Source organism: Macaca mulatta, chromosome 9, assembly GCF_049350105.2.
Source record: "Macaca mulatta isolate MMU2019108-1 chromosome 9, T2T-MMU8v2.0, whole genome shotgun sequence".
NCBI lineage: Eukaryota > Metazoa > Chordata > Mammalia > Primates > Cercopithecidae > Macaca > Macaca mulatta.
The window spans coordinates 1,864,224-1,882,636 of NC_133414.1; the positions used below are offsets into that span (position 1 = coordinate 1,864,224).

At 50.8% G+C, this 18,413-nt stretch overlaps 1 protein-coding gene across 1 annotated transcript in view; it reads right to left on the minus strand.

Moving 5' to 3' along the window:
* The window catches only part of ADARB2 (adenosine deaminase RNA specific B2 (inactive)), a 519,334-nt gene that overhangs the window by 28,951 nt on the left and 471,970 nt on the right, over nt 1–18,413 (minus strand). The window contains exons 6-7 of the mRNA XM_001118272.5: nt 16,065–16,216; nt 5,079–5,247 (exon numbers count right to left, since the gene is read on the minus strand). Coding sequence (XP_001118272.4) covers nt 5,079–5,247; nt 16,065–16,216 — 321 coding nt within the window. The remainder of the gene's footprint in view (nt 1–5,078; nt 5,248–16,064; nt 16,217–18,413) is intronic.

Consider the following 18,413-nt stretch of genomic DNA (forward strand, 5'->3'; position numbering starts at 1 on the left):
ATCTATCAATCTTTATATGCCTGCTATGTGCTGTATCATCTATCTGTCATCTCTATCCATCTATCTGTCATCTATCGATCTATGTATGCCTGCTATGTGCCCGCACCCACCGTGCCAGACACTGAATGCATGACGTGGAATGAGACAAGGTCCCTGCCTGCCAGAAGCTTAGAGTTTGGTGGGAAGGATTGATTCTAAGGAGGGTGAGGGCCTCCCGGGTTCAGACAGTGGACTTCTAGCAGCCTCAAATATGTTATTTCTGGATGAGACCATAGTATGCTGCTAACAATCAACTCTCAAAAGAAAGAAACCAGGATGTGTGTGTAGCTTTCCAATTTCCATGGTGTAAGCACCATCACTGTGGCCGATTTCAAGGCCCCAGCATGAGGTCACTGAGCAGGTTTGGGCAGCGATGAAGGGGTTTGGAAAACAGCATGATTTTGTGGTATTTCTACCACACAGATACAAGAGGTGTAAATAATTTCAAGACCACAAATAACAGTAAAATAATTTGGAGTGGTGGGTTTTGAGTACTTATTACCTTTGTTTTACTATAACTTATTTAGTTCTAAGTTTATGTAATTTAGTTTTTAATAATGACTTATTTGACAACCAACTTTCAAAACTGCCTGCACATCTCATCATGGCCCTCAGGACGAGGCTGGCTCCTGTGCACCCAGCGCCGGCCACAGTGCCTCGTGTGAGGTCATTTCCACGGCCACGTGTGTTCTCCCCCAGCTTCACAGACGGCGACTTCCACCTCCGTGTCCTCAGACTCCACTCTCCACAGAGCCCTGGCCGTCATGAACTCCCTGACTTAGAATATTTCATCCGTATTTGTGTATGAAGGATCTTTTATGTTGAATGTTATTTAAGCCCTAGGTTTAATTTTTGTTTTTGTACAGGATAGAAAGCAGATGAACACATACGTTATCAGATGGTCTCTCTGTACAAATAATGCACGGCCCAGATGCTTATGGTCTGGAATCATTAGCATAACATATGCTTCCGCTCAGAAATGGCAAGTGCGGCGCAATTCTGAAACAGCTCCTGCCTTAGCACGGACATCCTGGTCTATGCTTAGGTCTGATTTTGGCAGATACACAAGTACCTTCTTGCCAAAGGCTGTGTCCCCAGGCCACTGCTTGTGCCTGGCCCAGAGCAGAGGCTCCGAGTGGTGGCACCACTTCTGTCATCGTCGGGACCACTGTTTCCCCTCCTACCCCTCCTGCTCACCAAAAAGGGCGGTTGACCGAGGGCTCCCGAGGACCACCAAGGGCCACTGAGTGCACCTCACCATGGCAGGCACCCTGCAGCCAAGCGACCCTGAGTACACCCCACCATGGCAGGTACCCTGCAGCCGAGCAGCCCTGAGTACACCCCACCGTGGCAGGTACCCTGCAGCTGAGCAGCACCGGTGAGCCCTCGGAGGTCAGAACTGAGATGCAGAAGCAGACAGTACCTGGAACCGAATGCCTGCAGGCTCTGTCAGGGAGCAGCGAGGCGGCAGGAGCTGAGAAGGGAAAGGCGTTGGGGAAGAGGGAGGCAGGCAGAAGGAGCAGCTCAGGGAGCTCATCAGTGAGGGAGGGTGAGTGGAGCAGAGATGAAGAGATGGGATACGCACAGCCAGGGAGGAGGATGAGATGGAGAGGGAGAGACAGAGACAGAGAGAGAGAGAGAAAGAGTGACAGAAACAGAGAGATGAGGACAGAGATAAAAAGACAAAGATAAGGAGAGAGAGAGAGACGGGCACACAGAGAGAGACAGAGACAGAGACAGAGAGACAGAGACAGAGAGACAGAGACGGGCACACAGAGACAGAGATGAAGAGACAAACCAAGAGACAGAGAGACAGAGGGAGAGACATAGAGACAGAGGCAGAGACAGAGGCCGAGAGCAAGAGAAGGAGGGAGAAGAGATGATGGGGACAAGGGGAAGCTAAGTCCAAGACAGGTGAGAACCAGGGACAGAACCAGAAGGTGGGCTGGGCGTCGAGGGGCCTCGGCCAGTGGCTGGGGGCATTTCAAGCTCTGCCTGTGCCCCCACACCCGGGCACCCCTCTGTCTACTGCACTCCCTGTCACCAGACTCGGGAGTGAAGCACTTGTGAATGGAGAGAGAGGACACAACTCTGTTCTAACTCGGCAGGAGCTTAGGATTAATTCCTGGACAAATTCAGGAGTTCTCACTCCAGCCACCCAGAGCTATGGGCGTGACAATTTCCACAAACTTTTATTCTCTTTTCAGAAGGAGTCTAGAATCGCCCCAAATTCCCAGTCACTGAAAACCCCTGGCCGGGAAGCAGTGTGGACCTTTGTTTTTCAAGGAGATTTTGTTACAGAGAGAAAACCCTGCCCCTTGAGTGGCCACTGAGTGCCCGGACCTGCTGGCGTCGTGTGGGTTTGCACCCGTGTCCAGCGTCGCGTGGGTTTGCACCTGTACCCAGACCTGCTGGCGTCACGTGGGTTTGCACCTGTGTCCAGCGTCGCGTGGGTTTGCACCTGTGCCCCGGACCTGCCAGCATCACGTGGGTTCGCACCTGTGTCCAGCATTGCATGGGCTTGCACCTGTGTCTGGACCTGCTGGTGTTGCATGGGTTTGCACCTGCGTCCAGCGTCACGTGGGTTTGCACCTGTGCCCGGACCTGCCAGGGCCGCGTGGGTTTGCACCCGTGTCCAGCATCGCGTGGGTTTGCACCTGTACCCAGACCTGCCGGCGTTGCGTGGGTTTGCACCCGTGTCTAGCATCGCGTGGGTTTGCACCTGTGCCCGGACTTTCCGGCATCACATGGGTTTGCACTTGTGTCTGGACCTGCTGGCGTTGCGTGGGTTTGCACCTGTGTCTGGACCTGCTGGCATTGCGTGGGTTTGCACCTGTGTCCAGCGTCGCGTGGGTTTGCACCTGTGCCTGGACCTGCCGGTGTCACATGGGTTTGCACCTGCGTCCAGCTTCGCGTGGGTTTGCACCTGTGCCCAGACCTGCTGGCATCATGTGGGTTTGCACCTGTGACCGGACCTCCTGGCGTCGTGTGGGTTTGTACCTGTGTCCAGCGTCGCGTGGGTTTGCACCTGTGTTTAGCCCACCGTCTATGGATGTTGAAGATCCCAGGACAGCCAGGTTTCAATTCTGTAGATGCTAATTTACTTCATTTTTCTGGGGCACCAGAGAGTAAATTTAGAAACCCAATGCTATCTTAGGGCACCAAGAGAATTTCAGTTGAGGTGAAAATTATTGCTTTTTCTCCGTCATGAATAGATGAAAATATTACAAAGGAGGAAGACATTTTCTTCTGAAAAATGAGCTATTTGTCGACAATGGGCTGTTCCCTATGATGCAGAAACCACGGCCGGCTTTGGTCTGCTGTCATTAGGCCGACCCTGCGGCTCCCCAGCCAGGAGTGCCCAGAGCTGGGAAGGAAAGGCCATTTTCCCCAGCTCTCCTACCATTTCCATGAGAAGGCGGAACCACTGCTGTCAGGACTGGGGTTTCATCTGCCTGGGCCCCAGAAGCCAGTCTGTGTGGATCCTGGGGAGCAGAGCTGTAGGGGACTGTAGGGGCTGGGGCAGGTGAGGCGGAGGCAGGTGCAGCGGGGGTCTCCCCTTCCCTCCTGGGCTCTGTGTCCCCTGATGTCACCCCCTTGACCTCCAGCCCCTTGGGTTTTGTGGACAGGCCAGGGCCCAGCGCTCGGGGTTAGGATGGGTAAATAGTCGTCCTACTATCTGTTGGGCACATGGCAGGTGCCCGTCCCGTGCAGGCACTGGAGACACAGCCCACCCCAATGGGGCATCTGTCTGTTCGGGGTGGCTGCGTTTTGATTAGGATTTTATGGGGGCTGGCTGGGCCCACCCTCTCCCTTCTCTCCCCAGGTCCTGCTGTGGCAGTCGAGAGCCCAGGACCCCGTGGGCACAAGAGCCTCCATGCAAGCCTCGGGGGTGATGCGCTGGGTCCTCCTCGGGCCTTGGGCTTCCTGCCCCTCCCCACTCAGCCTCCTTCCTGCACATCCTGGGGACCAACCTTTGCATCCCCTGCCTGGCTCCACCACAAAACGTCCTTACAGAGGGTCTCAGAGCCACAGCCTCGTTGGGAGTTAGGGGTGGTGCCCAGAGACCACATTTGCGCCAAGTGCGCTGTTTCCACTCCAGCTGCAGATGACAGAGGAACAGGACGACCAGAGTGTCCAAGGGCGTTCTGGGTCACTCAACCCAGACTTCCTGTGACCATGCTGTTATTAGTTTGTTTTTTTTTTTTAAATCAGGCTTGCGGGGAGTTCATGGCTCTTTAGGGAAACTCATGCTATCCCCACACCTGTGACCCTTATTTTCCAAACCAAAGTTACAGAAATGTCCTGCAGTGGGGATGGCACTCTCGGGGCATTAGGCCAACGTTGGGGAGGCCTCAGGGCCTCAGACCAATGTGGGGGAGGTCTCAGGGCATCAGACCAAGGTCAAGGAGGTCTCCAGGCATCAGGCCGAGGTAGGGGGAGGTCTCAACGCGTCAGACCAAGGTTCAGGGAGGTGCTCGGGGCGTGGCAGCGACTGGAGGTGCTGGGAGGGAGGCGGGTGCCCATTCTGCACCTTCCTGCTCCTCTGCACAGAGCTCAGCGGAGGCACCTCATCCGGAGACCTCCACACGGAGGCTTTGAAAACTCCTTCCAAGAAGACAATGGCTCCGGGTGGTGGAGGAGAGGTGTTCCAGCAGCTGACCTCAAGGCCTGTGGCTGTCCCTGGATGATTTTGTCAGGTTTTGGTGGAAAGCGCAGCGGGCAGGGGAGGCCCTGGCTTCTCATTAGCCTATGGCCACCCCGACTGGCCAGCAGCTCAGGCCAGGCTGTGTTTGCCCCATGCAGCGGCAGTCTGGGGTGGCCGGGCCTTGCTCACTCGGGGACTCGGGGTGCCTTGGCCTCAGGGTGTGGGACTGAACATGCGGAATGGCTGTGGAGTTCCACGACTCAGGCACAGGGCCCTGACTTCATGTGCCCAACATCTCTGACCTCACCAGAAGTGGTACGCAGGGAGCCTAGGGCTTGGCGCCCCCCACTGGCCGCAGCCAACGTCCACAAGAGGAAGCTGTGGGCCTCACCTGGCAATCTTGTCCGTGCAGGACATGGTGACCAGCTGCTCCCCCAGCAGGACGCCGTCCCAGGTCTGCACTGCACTGGGGCCACGCACGGGGACTGTCCCTTCCCCGGACTCGATCTTGGTGCGCAGGTGCCCGCGGAACTTCCTGACGAGGTGTTTGCTGCTGTGCACTAGGAGAGAAGAGGACGGGGAGGGGTGAGAAGAGGGAAGCCGCCTTGGTTTTGGGAGGTGGGAGAGGAGGAAGGACTGCAACAGAGGTCCAAGGGCCCCTCGCCATGGCCGGGCATTTGGCACGAGGAAGGGGCGTCACAAGTTAGCGCTGTGTGGGGGTGGGCTCCAGAGACACACCATCCCGCCTGGGCTGGGCCAACTTCCCAGTCAAGGGTCAGGGAGTAAAAACCCAGGCTTCATGAGCCAGACTCTCTTTTCACCAACACCTGCCGCTGCTGCGTAAACGCAGCCACGGCCTGGACCGTGCTCAGGCTAGTGAGGGGCCACTGCGTCCTCAATGCTTCATTTTCCTTCGTGGACTTGAATACGCAGTTGGATGTGTCGTTTTCAGGTGTCGTGAAATATCATTTTTCTCACTTTTCAGCCATTAAAAATGTAAATATTTATGCTTAGCTGGAGGGCTGTGCAGAAGTAGGCGGTGAGTGGGACTCAGCTCTTGCCCTGGTCCAGGTGTCAATCCCGGCTCCATGGTAAGCTGGCTGTGTAACCCTGGGAATGTGTCTCAAAGTCACTGTGACCCAGTGACTTCCTCTAACGACAGGGGTAGAGCAGTGCTTGCTGCCCAGGCTGGGAGGAGTCAGCGAGGTGGCTGCTGTGAAGGTGCTGGGGTCGCCTGGGCACCTCCGCTCTCACTGTGTCCTCTAATTACCAAGGGTCTCCATGGGTAGGAGTCCCATGAGGCCCAGAAGCGACGGAGCCTCTGGTGGGTCTCCGTGGGCCCCTCAGGTGTTCTGTGTTCTCCTTTCCAGGGTCCCCTTGACACCCACCGCCCCCCCATACCACATTCCCCATAATTACCTGGAGAACTAGCATGAGCAAGAGGAAGCTTAAATTTATATTTTTCTTTCTTTGAAAAAATTTTGTATGTTTTTGTTTTGTTTTGTTTGAGATGGAGTCTCACTCTGTTACCCAGGCTGGAGTGCAGTGGCGCAACCTCGGCTCACTGCAACCTCCACCTCCCAGGTTCAAGAGATTCTCCTGCCTCAGCCTCCTGAGTAGCTGGGACTACAGGCGTGCGCCACCACGCCCGGCTAATTTTTGTATTTTCAGTAGAGACGGGGTTTCACCATGTTGGCCAGGCTGGTCTCGAACTCCTGACCTCATGATCCGCCTGCCTCAGCCTCCCAAAGTGCTGCGCTTACAGGCCCAAGCCACTGAACCCAGCCAAAATTTTGTACGTTAAATCTGGATTGTATTGTGATATGGAAATGACCTACTGCTTTGCATTTGAATTATATATAAAATAGTATAGTGATTCTATCATTTATATACGTATGATGACATAAGTGAATATTAAATACTTTCTTTAGAAAGTTCCTATTGAAGTTTCAGAAGCTGTGGAAATGGAATTTCCCCCTCACTTTCCCCAGTGACAGTGCTTGATATGGCTGGGATCTGTGTCCCCGCCGAAATCCATATTGACATGTAATCCCCAGTGTCGGAGGCAGAACTTGGTGGGAGACGATTGGATCATGGGGCGGATTTCTCATACCCGGTTTAGTACCGTCCCCTTGGTGCTGTCCTCGTGGCAGTGAATGGTTCTCATGAGATCTGGTCATTTAAAAGTGTGTGGCATCTCCCCTCCGGCTCTCTCTCGCTCCTACTCTGGCCATGTCACCTTTCACCATGATTGTGAGCTTCCTGAGGCCTCCCCAGAAGCCAGGCAGAAGCCATGCTTCCTGTACAGCCTGCGGTACCTTGAGCCAATTAAACCTCTTTTCTTTATAAATTACCCAGTCTCAGGTGTTTCTCTAGAGCAATGTGAGAATGGACTAATACAGTGCTGAATGGTAACTAATGCTTGGGTTTATATAGGAACTTTCTCCTACAGATCCCAAGTAATTTCCAGTGTCTTTTCTAATTGTCTCTAAGAGCTGACATTATTTCACTATACATTCATAGTACCTAACGCTATGCATTGGGAAGAAAGATCACTGCATTCTTTGGAGAAAAGACCTTTTGAGAGGCTTCAGATGGCTTTTCACTTTGTAACCAACTAGATACTTGATGAGATAAAATTTGGACCCGTCTTTGAGTCATTCATGGAAAAAAGAGCCAAGGAGAGGTATTGAGCCTGGGCAGGCACAGCAAATAAATGTCCAGCCCTTCCCCAGATAAAGCACAAATCTCTTCTTTGCAGCTTTAAAGGTGATGGTGATGATAATGATGGTGGTGATGGTGATGGTGATAATGGAGGTGATGGTGAAGATGATGGTGGTGTGGAGATGGTGATATGATGGTGATGTTGGTGATGGTGATGATGGTGAAGATAATGATGACAATGGTGATGATGATGGTGATGGTAATGATGGTGGTGGTGATGATGGTGATGGTGGTGGTGATGATGGTGATGGTGGTGATGATGGTGATGGAGATGGAGATGGTGATAATGAAGGTGATGATGATGAGGGTGAAGATGATGGCGATGACGATGTTGATGATGGTAATGAGGGTGATGGTGATGACGGTGGTGACGATGAGGGTGATGATGATGGTGGTGGTGGTGGTGAGGGTGATGGTGATGATGGTGGTGGTGATGGTGATGATTGTGGTGATGATGGTGATGGTGATGATGGTGATGGTGGTGGTGATGATGGTGATGGTGATGATGGTGATGGTGGTGGTGATGATGGTGGTGATGATGGTGGTGGTGATGATGGTGGTGATGAGGGTGATGGTGATGATGGTGATGATGAGGGTGATGGTGATGATGGTGGTGGTGATGATAAATTGAACATAAAATAGTTTGTATGACTCAAAACACTTGGTTCTTTATGAACATCAACTTTCTGTGGAAGGCAACATTGAAAGCATGGAGGAGCCATCACACTTAACAGTTTCCACAACATTATCACAATATTAGGGACTTTACTCTTCCATTTGGGGGATATTTTCTCAGGGAATGTGGTTGTTGTTGTCCCTCTATTTCTGTTAATTATAGTATCCTTATATTCTCCCAATGTTTCAACTATTGTGGTCTTTTTCGAGATCTTGAAAGTTGCCTATTATATTGTAAGACTTTTCTAAATTCTTACCAGTTGCTACTGCACAACTAACTTTCCATGAAGTAGACTTGATAGCTTGTTAATGCCATGACAACAGGGAGGCCCGGCTTTAATTAACAACTAGTTCCTAGGAGTTAACCCAAAGCTTTCAGGTTAGACTAATTTTGCCTGAAGAGCCAGGTGCATGAGATGCTCCTGAGTGTTTATTTTTGGAGGTGTTCAGTCTTGGGCTGCCTTCTCCACAGGCTCCCTGATAAGTGAGCAGCCCTAGGGTGACCTGAATGTCGGTGATCCTGCAGAGCCCATTTCCTCTGGCTCTTTCCTGGCTAATTGTGAGAGGTGGGAAGGAGTTGAAGATGCCACTTAAGGCTGAACAAAATGCGAATCCAACCAGCAATTGCAGGGAGCTGGCCCTAAATGATCTGTAGTGGATTTAGAGTGTGCCCGAGACAGTGAAAGCGTAGAACCTCAAACTCCTGACTGCTGTGTCTACATAGATGCTCCCAAATACATTCAAACATTCTGGTCCAATTCTGACAGTCCAAGTCATCAGACTCTTCATTACGGTGTTTATTAACCTGTATAAAACCCTAGATAAAATGCTTATCTTTTGAGGTCAATATCAAGGTAAATAAGGATAGTTTTTAGATCCTCATTTCTAAATGAGGATGTGCTTTAGAAAATTGTTCCAGTGAATATTTTATTTTTAGGGGAGAATCAAAAGGAGTTGGAGACAAACAACAAGAAGCTTGTCCTCTAGGGAGCTAAAGATTTATCTAAAATGTGATGCATGGTTGCTACAATCACAAGGGGGAGAGAGAGCACCAAAAATGAAACAAACCACAGGCATGAGAAAAGAAGAAAATATTTTTAAACACCAATAAATTTTAGATTTTCAAACTGTCTTCAAAAGGCATATCCCAGAAAGTCTACCTGTGAAGCAACCCGGTATTCATTGTAATAAAAATAATATCCACAGTAGTTACCATGTGGCCATGTGGGTACACTTTGCTTTACTTGATTGATGATGATGATGATAGTGATGATGCTGGATTATAAGGCCATTAAAATTCATTATCCTACAATGCACGGATATTATCATATTTTGCATATTTCTGTAACTCAATAGGAAAATCTGAAGACAGGAATTTAAGGAACTGTATTTTATATTCCCTGACTTCCTATGGGATTTTGATTAAATCTCTTGAACTACCTTTCTAATCGTTGAATGGAATTGGCTTAGAACAAACATACTGGGCTCTTAGCATGAACTTGTAGGTAAATATATGACATAATCTATTTTTCTTGGCATTTTCTGGACATAGACTGGAGAATTTAAGCTGCTAAGTTCTCGGAAAATGGCCGTAAGAACTGAGTTTACCAGGTTATTTAAAAACCATGCCAAGAAAGAAGAATTTGCAGGCAGGTCATTGGTGGGTTGGGAGGAGAGGAGCTGCTCATCCACAGTGAAGTACTGAGATCCTCATCTTCTGTTCCATCTGTGCTCTTTCAGGTCTGAGTTCTATCCCAGGCCTCCCAGAGCCACTAAGGGACCCGTTGCCCTCTGTGAGTCTGCACTGACAGCAGTCATCAGAACCCTGACTCTAACATAGACACACACAGCATGTTCTCCTGGCTGTGGGAATAAATGTTTTTCAGGCACTTGTCCCTACCTTAACTGACCTGGCCCTTCTAGGTCCAAGGAAAGCCACAGATGTAGCAGTTTTGAGTCATCTGAGATGAACAGAGTAGCCCTGGGTCGCATGACATTGAAGACTGAGTCCGCGGTTTCTGTCACAAAAGCACCTGTCCCCTCGATCGCATGTGACACCACAAACACTTTTCCTTCCTGCCGGTGACACCACAGAGCGGGGAGTCCGGCCATAAGCTCTGCCTGGCCTCTGCAGACAGACAGGCTACCAGGCCGACCACGCCGCCAAGCCCTTTCTACGAAGCCAGCAAGGAAACAAATGTTCCCAGTCTGAGGAGGTGATTTAAGGAGTTCAAACCCGGTGGCTCAAAACCCGGCCTGTGCTCAGAAAACTAGAGTCTTGGATGCCTCTCTGCCCCGAATGCATCAGAAACTCAGCCAGAGTGCATGGGGCGAGCTGCACTGGTAAACACTGGCCCAGAACCCTGAAAGATAAGCCAGGCTGGAAACAACAAACTTGAATGTCTTCCAAAGCTGGCAGGCGACACAGCTCCCACAATACCTGAGACCAGCCGGCATTGATACCACGTCTAAGGCCCCCAGGAATGGGGAATTTATGATCTCTCTAGACAAATGTTTTTGAGGGGAAAAATAACATGGGGACATCTAGAATTTCTCGAGCCACGTGCATCCCAGGAAAGTGGGGTTTGATGGCAACTCCAGGGTCTTGGTGTTGTGTCTAGGACTTGGAGCCCCTGAGCCTGGGCCGCAGGTGGTTGGGGGTCGGGGAACTCCTGGTCCTGCTGAGCTGTCGGAGCAGGTTGCTGCTGGGAGGCAGCTGCTCAGCAGACACCGGAGAGTCAGAAGTGTGCTTCTGAAGTGTGCTCCTAGAAACCCCAAGTCAGACTCGCTTCTCTCCTGGGCCTTTGGTTACATGACACTTACTGTAATGATTATTTAAACCTATCCACAGAAATTTTTTCTTATGCTCTACTCTGTGTTCCTTCATTTTTAAAGGAAGGGGGAACAATCTTGGGCACCAAACTTCTCTTTGACCTAATCACATCATGGTTATATTGATAGATCCGATGCATCAGATACCTGTCGTGTGCTTGTGTGTGCACATATGCTTGTGTATGTGTGCTTGTTTTGTGCACGTGTGCTTATGTGTTTGTGTGTGCACACGTGTGCTTATGTATCTGTGTTTGTGTATGTGCAGATGTGCTTAAGTACATGTGTTTGTGTGTGCACATGTGTGCTTATGTATCTGTTTGTGTATGTGCAGATGTGCTTAAGTACATGTGTTTGTGTGTGCACATGTGTGCTTATGTATCTGTTTGTGTATGTGCAGATGTGCTTAAGTATATGTGTTTGTGTGTGCACATGTGTGCTTATGTATCTGTTTGTGTATGTGCAGATGTGCTTAAGTATATGTGTTTGTGTGTGCACACATGTGGTTACGTACGTGTGTTTGTGTGCACATGTGCGTATGTGTGTGCACATGTGCGTATGTGTGTGCACACGTGCATGTGTGCACATATGTGCTTATGCATGTGTGTTCATGTGTGCACATGTACTTATGCATGTGTTTGTGTGCACACATGATTATGTATGTGTGTGCACACATGTGCTTATGTGTGTTTGTGCACATGTGCTTATGTGTGTGCATGTGCACATGTACTTATGTATGTGTTTTTGTGTGCACATGTGCTTATGTATGTGTGTGTTTGTGTATGTGTGGGTATATATGTGTGAGAAAGAGGAGAAGTCTGGCACAGTTGAGAGAGAGGTTAGCAGGCGTGGCCCCTGTGGAGATGCACAATAGCTTGATGCAGGCCAAATGGGAGATTGAGGAAGGGATGAGCTAAAGAGACCAGGACCAAGCATGGTGCTGGTGAGAGGAGACAGGGCAGGTCCAGAAGGCACCAGAGGCAGAGAGCACTTGAGAAGACTGAGACCTCAGTCCAGAGCGTCCTTCGGTTTCAGATGGGCTCCTCTGGCCCCCAGCAAAGGTCTCAGTGGAGGGGACTCAGCTCTCTGCACTCTGCGGCCTCTGCATTTGTGAGAATAACATAATGCCCCTTAGGGCTTGTTTCGTTCCCTGGGCTTCTTTTGGGAGTGTGGGCCTCTGAATTGGAGGGCAGTGCAGCTGGGTTTCTGCAGGTTAATCCATGGGAGGGAGGCAGTGCCAGCTGCAGACCTCTGGGAACAGTGCAAACTGGAGGTGTCCAGCTCCTGCCGCCAGCGTTTTCTTTGGGGGCTTGTCACTATTGACACTGCCCTTCGCTAGCCCTGGAGGAGCCCCTCACAGCAAAATCCAGGCCACTTGCTCCCCTTATCCATGCTCCAGCCCTCTTTAAAGGGTAACAAAGAAACACACTGCCTGAGTTAGCAACCTGGAGACCCCTGCCCCTTATTGTAAAGGAGCTTAAAGCGTCTCTGCAGGGGAAATGGCAGGAGTTGTTCCTGAAGGTCTCTGCCTTCCTCGGGAGGTTTGAAGGTTGCAGAGCCAGCTCTCTGAAGGCTCCTTCCAAGCAGACAACGGCAGGAACTTGGGTTCTCCTGCTTTTACTGAGTGACTTTGGCAGACGAATCCCTGTTACAGGAGAGTTCGCCAAGTGCCTACCTTCTCCACACTCTCCAGATAGGAGAGCGGAGGAGCAGTACCAGCCCAGCGGAGAGCACGGCACAGGAAGGAGTTTCTCCATTTTGCCTGGCATATCTGCTGCAAAAATGTGAGAAAAATGCTTTATTTTTTCTCCTACCAGCACCTGCCACTTCTTAAAAGCACCATGAAATAAAAGACATCTGTGTCTGGAAGTGAACCCCAGGGCGCCTCGGAGAATGTATTTGTTTTTCTAAACCACAGACACTGCAGTTGGAAGTGAGGGCTGGCTGGAGAGGCTGCAGTTGGTGATCGATGTACAGAGACATGGGAGGCCCAATGGACTAGAACTGTCCCCTGGGGAGACCACGGGGTCTCAGGCGTGGACAAGGCTCCTGCTGTTCTCACTTAGCCCTCTCCCAACTCCCACCAGGGGCACATTAGCCAAGGAAGAGGCTGGACAAATTAGCGCCAACCCCAAGCATTTGGCGGCACTTTTCCTCTCGAGTCTGAGGGTTCCTAGCTGGGTCTTTATGATGGCAACCGTTTAAAGAAGAATGGAAAGATACTTTCCAGTAGCTGTCCAATGCACCAGATTTCACAGAATTCCCAGTAGCTGTGCAATGCACCAGATTTCACAGTTTTATCGGGTGAGCTGGTATCATGTAGCTCTGGCTTGCTGAATATGTCCAGTGAAAATGAAGCCACTCCTGGTGGTTTTTCTGTCTCTCTGTTCCTGAGTTGGCCTGGTAGCAGGGGTGCCCTGTGTGATCTCGTGGGGCCACACTGGGCCCCCTTCCCTCTGTGGCTGTGTTCACTTCTCAGGTGCTCAGGCCGCCCCTGCCTCTCTCTTCCTCCTGCAGGACATTCCTTTAAAAGTCCCTGATGTTGAATAGGCTTCCCTTTCTTCATTCCCAGTTTGATGGGATTCTCCCATTTAATTTCCAAAGGGTGTGGAAATGCCACCCTAAATCCACTTACAGAGAACCCTATCCAGCCATCCCAGAGGATCCACTTACAGAGAACCCTATCCAGCCATCCCAGAGGATCCACTTACAGAGAACCCTATCCAGCCATCCCAGAGGATCCACTTACAGAGAACCCTATCCAGCCATCCCAGAGGATCCACTTACAGAGAACCCTATCCAGCCATCCCAGAGGATCCACTTACAGAGAACCCTATCCAGCCATCCCAGAGGATCCACTTACAGAGAACCCTATCCAGCCATCCCAAAGGGAAAGCAGTGGGGCTGGAGGGAAATCCGCAGAAGGAGGAGGAATGTTTTTGGGCCAGCATCCCATCTGAAGACTGGAGAATCAGGCTAAGCTCATGTGGGATTAAAGACACCATTTTCCCCACACCTTCTTGTCTTTGGTGGAGGCTGCATGACAAAGCCTGGAACACAGCAGGGCTCTATGAAAATGTTTAATTTTCCTTACCTTGGTAATTAAAACACCATGTAGCCTTCCACCGGAGGAGAGTCAGGCCAAAGTCAAGCCTTAATAGCGGTGTGCTGTCCATGTATGTCTACCAGAGGTTTCCTCCCTTATCAGGACTGGACCCCTCATCATATACATATCACACACATCACACACACCGCACACATACCACACACCACACACACACCACACACCACACACACACCACATGCATTGCCTGCATTGAAAGATCTGCCTGGGACTGCTTCCGGAAAGGATGTGGGAGCATGTGAATGTGTGTGTGGTGTATGTGATATGCATGTGGTATATGTGGCATGTGTGTGTGGTGTATGTGCTGTGTGTGGTGTATGTGATGTGTGTGATATATGTGATGTGTGTGGTGTATGTGGTCTGTGTGTGGTGTGTCTAGTATGCGTGTGGTGCTTGTGGCATGTGTGTGGTGTATGTGGTGTGTGTGTGCAGTGTATGTGGTATGCATGTGTGGCATATGTGGTATGCATGTAGTGTATGTGATATGCATGCAGTGTATATGATATGTGTGTAGTGTTTGTGGTATGTGGTGTGTGGCATGTATGTGGTGTGTGGTATGTGTGTGATATATGTGGTGTGTGTGCTGTATGTGGTTTGTGTGTAGTATATGTGATATGCATGTGGTATATGTGGTATGGTGTGTGGTGTGTGTGGTATGCATGTAGTGTATGTGGTATGTGTGTATTGTGTAGTATGTGTGTGGTGTGTGTGATATGTGTGTGGTATATGTGGTATACATGTGTGGTTTATGTGATATGTGTGTATGGTGTATGTGATGTGTATGGTGTATGTGGTCTGTGTGTGGTGTGTGTGGTATGCCTGTGGTGCTTGTGGCATGTGTGTGGTATATGTGGTGTATGTGCAGTGTATGTGGTATGCATGTGTAGCATATGTGGTATGCATGTAGTGTATGTGGTATGTGGTGTGTGGTGTGTGTGGTATATGTGGTATGTGTGTGTGGTGTATGTGGTTTATAGTGTATGTGATATGCATGTGGTATATGTGGTATGTGTGTGGTGTGTGTGCTATATGTGGTATGGATGTGTGGTATATGTGGTATGTGTGTGTGGTGTATGTGGTATGCATGTAGTGAATGTGCTATGTGTGTATCGTGTAGTATGTTTGTGGTATATGTGGTATACATGTATATGTGGTGTGTGTGTAGTGTATGTGGTTTGTGTGTGTGGTGTATGTGGTATGCATGCAGTGTATGTGGTGGGTGTGTATTGTGTAGTGTGTGGTGTGTGTGGTATGTGTGTGGTATACATGTGTGGTATATGTGGTATGCATGTGGTGTATGTGGTATATAAATATATGTGTGTGACATATGCAGATAGCACTAAGCAATAGGATTTCATCATTAAAATGAAAGAGAGGAGTTTCCCTGCAGCACCTTTTATCATGGAGATGCTGTTGTCAAGGGTGGCATCAAGGGAGAGCCCCGCCCTGCTCCAGGCCTGGCCCTCCGACCCTGGCACTCACAGCATCACTGCCCTTTGCTGATGGAGAGGACAGAGAGGCGGGGAATGCGTGGTGTGTTCTGTCCCATCTCCCCCGATAAATGCTCACAGGGCGGGTTTGCAATGGAACTTTATAGTTCGCCTGGGGAGACCCCTTTGCAGGGAATCACTCATCCTCGGCTTGGTTGCAAAAGCTGAGCTTTTTTCTCCCCAACGCTGTGAGCGAAGGCAAGCAGAGCCAGTCGGAATTTGCTCCCAGCCTCCGTAGCTCTCACTGGCCTTCCCTTCATCCCATTTTCCCAACCCAGGACACAGGGATTATCTGAGTTATTAAAACAAAACAGAGAACTACGGCCATTAGGTTGCTAATTTTAGGCCTCAGACTGCTCTTCTGCCAATCACCTGAGCATTTCAGACTAAGATTTTGGAGGCATGATTATCCCACTAATTGCAGAGGCAATCCTCTTCCAGTACCCGAGGGCCCCACACACCGCCCGGGACAGAGTCCCAGATAGAGGCAGCTGGGGGCTGCTGGCCCACAGAAGGTAAAAGCATTGTCTCTTACGGTCTGTGGTGATCTCGTAGGGCGAGTGGAGTCTTGCGTCTCCGCAGGGGGAGGTGCTCACGTAGAGATGGAAGAGGATGTTTTCCCGCAGCCGGTAGCCGCCTTCTTTTAACCGCACAAATATCGATCGCTCCGAGTCCTCGCGCCGCTTGCTAGGGTCACAAAGAGGTTTGGGGTCATTTATCACAAACCAAACCAGAAACGTTCCAACCAGGTGAACGCTTGAGTCCTGTTTTGTAGAGTTGTTCCCCAAGTTTTTCTTTATCTTTTTCCTTTCTTTTCTTTTTCTTTTTCTTTTTTTTTTGAGATAGAGTCTTGTTCTGTTGCCCAGGCTGGAGTGCAGTGGCGCGATCTCGGCTCACTGCAACCTCTACCCACTGAGTTCCAGCAATTCTTCTGCCTTGAGTATTAAGTAATACTCAGCCTCCCGAGTAGCTGGGATTACAGGCATGCGCCACCACGCCTAGTTCATTTTTGTATTTTTAGTAGATATGGGGTTTCACCATGTTGGCCAGGTTTGTCTTGAACTCCTGGCCTCAGGCTCCCAAAGTGCTGGGATTACAGGCGTGAGCCACCGCGCCTGGCCCCACCAGGATCTTTTACCAGGCCATTTTTCCCCGTTGCTGTTAACCCACATCTATCCGTCTACACAGCTGTGACTCTGTGGATTTGCCAGTGCTGCTCACAGCCGTACCTCACAGCGGACTGCAGGTTTGACGCAGCCTAAGTGGGCAGCTTGTGTGTGATTAAAAGGAGAAAAGGAGCTGTAGGAAGGCCTGGGCTCGGTCACCAGCACAGGTGGACGTGGAGAGCCATGGCGAAACAGCTTTCCTTCTGCATCCAGCCATGACCCAGGTGGGGCAGGAGAGGTCCCAGCCTCTCTCTGATGGTGAATGATTCGGCCTGTTGCAAAACCCCCACCAGCTGTGAAGCTCGAGCTGAGCAGCCCCACCTCAGTCCCACCTGAGCGGGCACTGAGCAAATGCGCCTGCATTTCCTTCTTCCGTGTTTATTCCCTGTGTCCCAGTGTTTATTCCCCTGCGTCCCGGTGTTTATTTCCTGCTTCCCGGTGTTTATTCCCTGCTTCCCGGTGTTTATTCCCTGCTTCCCGGTGTTTATTCCCCTGCTTCCTGGTGTTTATTCCCTGCTTCCCGGTGTTTATTCCCCTGCTTCCCGGTGTTTGTTCTCTGCCTCCTGGTGTTTATTCCCTGCTTCCCGGTGTTTGTTCCCTGCTTCCCGGTGTTTATTCCCTGCTTCCTGGTGTTTGTTCCCTGCGTCCAGGTGTTTATTCCCTGCCTCCCGGTGTTTATTCCCTGCTTCCTGGTGTTTGTTCCCTGCTTCCCGGTGTTTGTTCCCTGCGTCCAGGTGTTTATTCCCTGCCTCCCGGTGTTTATTCCCTGCTTCCTGGTGTTTGTTCCCTGCTTCCCGGTGTTTGTTCCCTGCGTCCAGGTGTTTATTCCCTGCCTCCCGGTGTTTATTCCCTGCTTCCTGGTGTTTGTTCCCTGCTTGCTGGCCATCTACTTTCTGCCGGTCTTGCTGTTTTCACACGTTCTGCCCCATGGGTGATGGATTGTGTTCTGCGGGGCCCTGAGATCACACAGGCAACAGAACAGACATTTTCTCCACAGGAAGCCCTTGCGGCATCCAGCAGCCTTCCTGCCTCTGTGCCGCACTCAGCCCACAGCCACCGCCCCCCACTACCCCAGCCGCCTGCCCCAGCCGCCTCCCCCAGGACCCTTGGCAAATGTGTCCCAAGCCTGGACCCTGGGGCAGGGCCTATCAGCCACGTGGCTGCCCTGGACCCCGCTCCCCTGTGCCGGTTCCCCATGCAGGGCAGGCATCGGGTGCACCTGTGGACCCCCCAGCTGGTGGCATAGCACCAGGCAGGTAACCAGCTCCTGGTAAATATTGGCCCAGTTACCTTCTCTGACACAAACATGAGCGAGGGATCTTGGAGATAGTCCCAGTTGAGCAGGTGGGCATTTAGGAGAAATCCTTCCCTACATTCTGAGAGATTTCTCTGTTCTCCCATATCCAACTCCTGCTGCACCCACAGGCCTCAGGGAACTGAGGGATGGGTTCAGCCTGTGGCTCCCTGCTCAGAGGCTCTGATAAGAATGAGCTGAGTGTGGGCCAAGCGCAGTGGCTCATGCCTGTAATTCCAGCACTTTGGGAGGCTGAGACGGGTGGATCGCTTGAGGTCAGGAGTTCGAGAGCAGTCTGGCCAACGTGATGAAACCCCGTCTCTACTAAAAATACAAAAATTAACTGGGCATGGTGGTGAATGCCTGTAGTCTCAGCTATTCAGAGGGTTGAGGTGGGAGAATTGCTTCAACCTGGGAAGCAGAG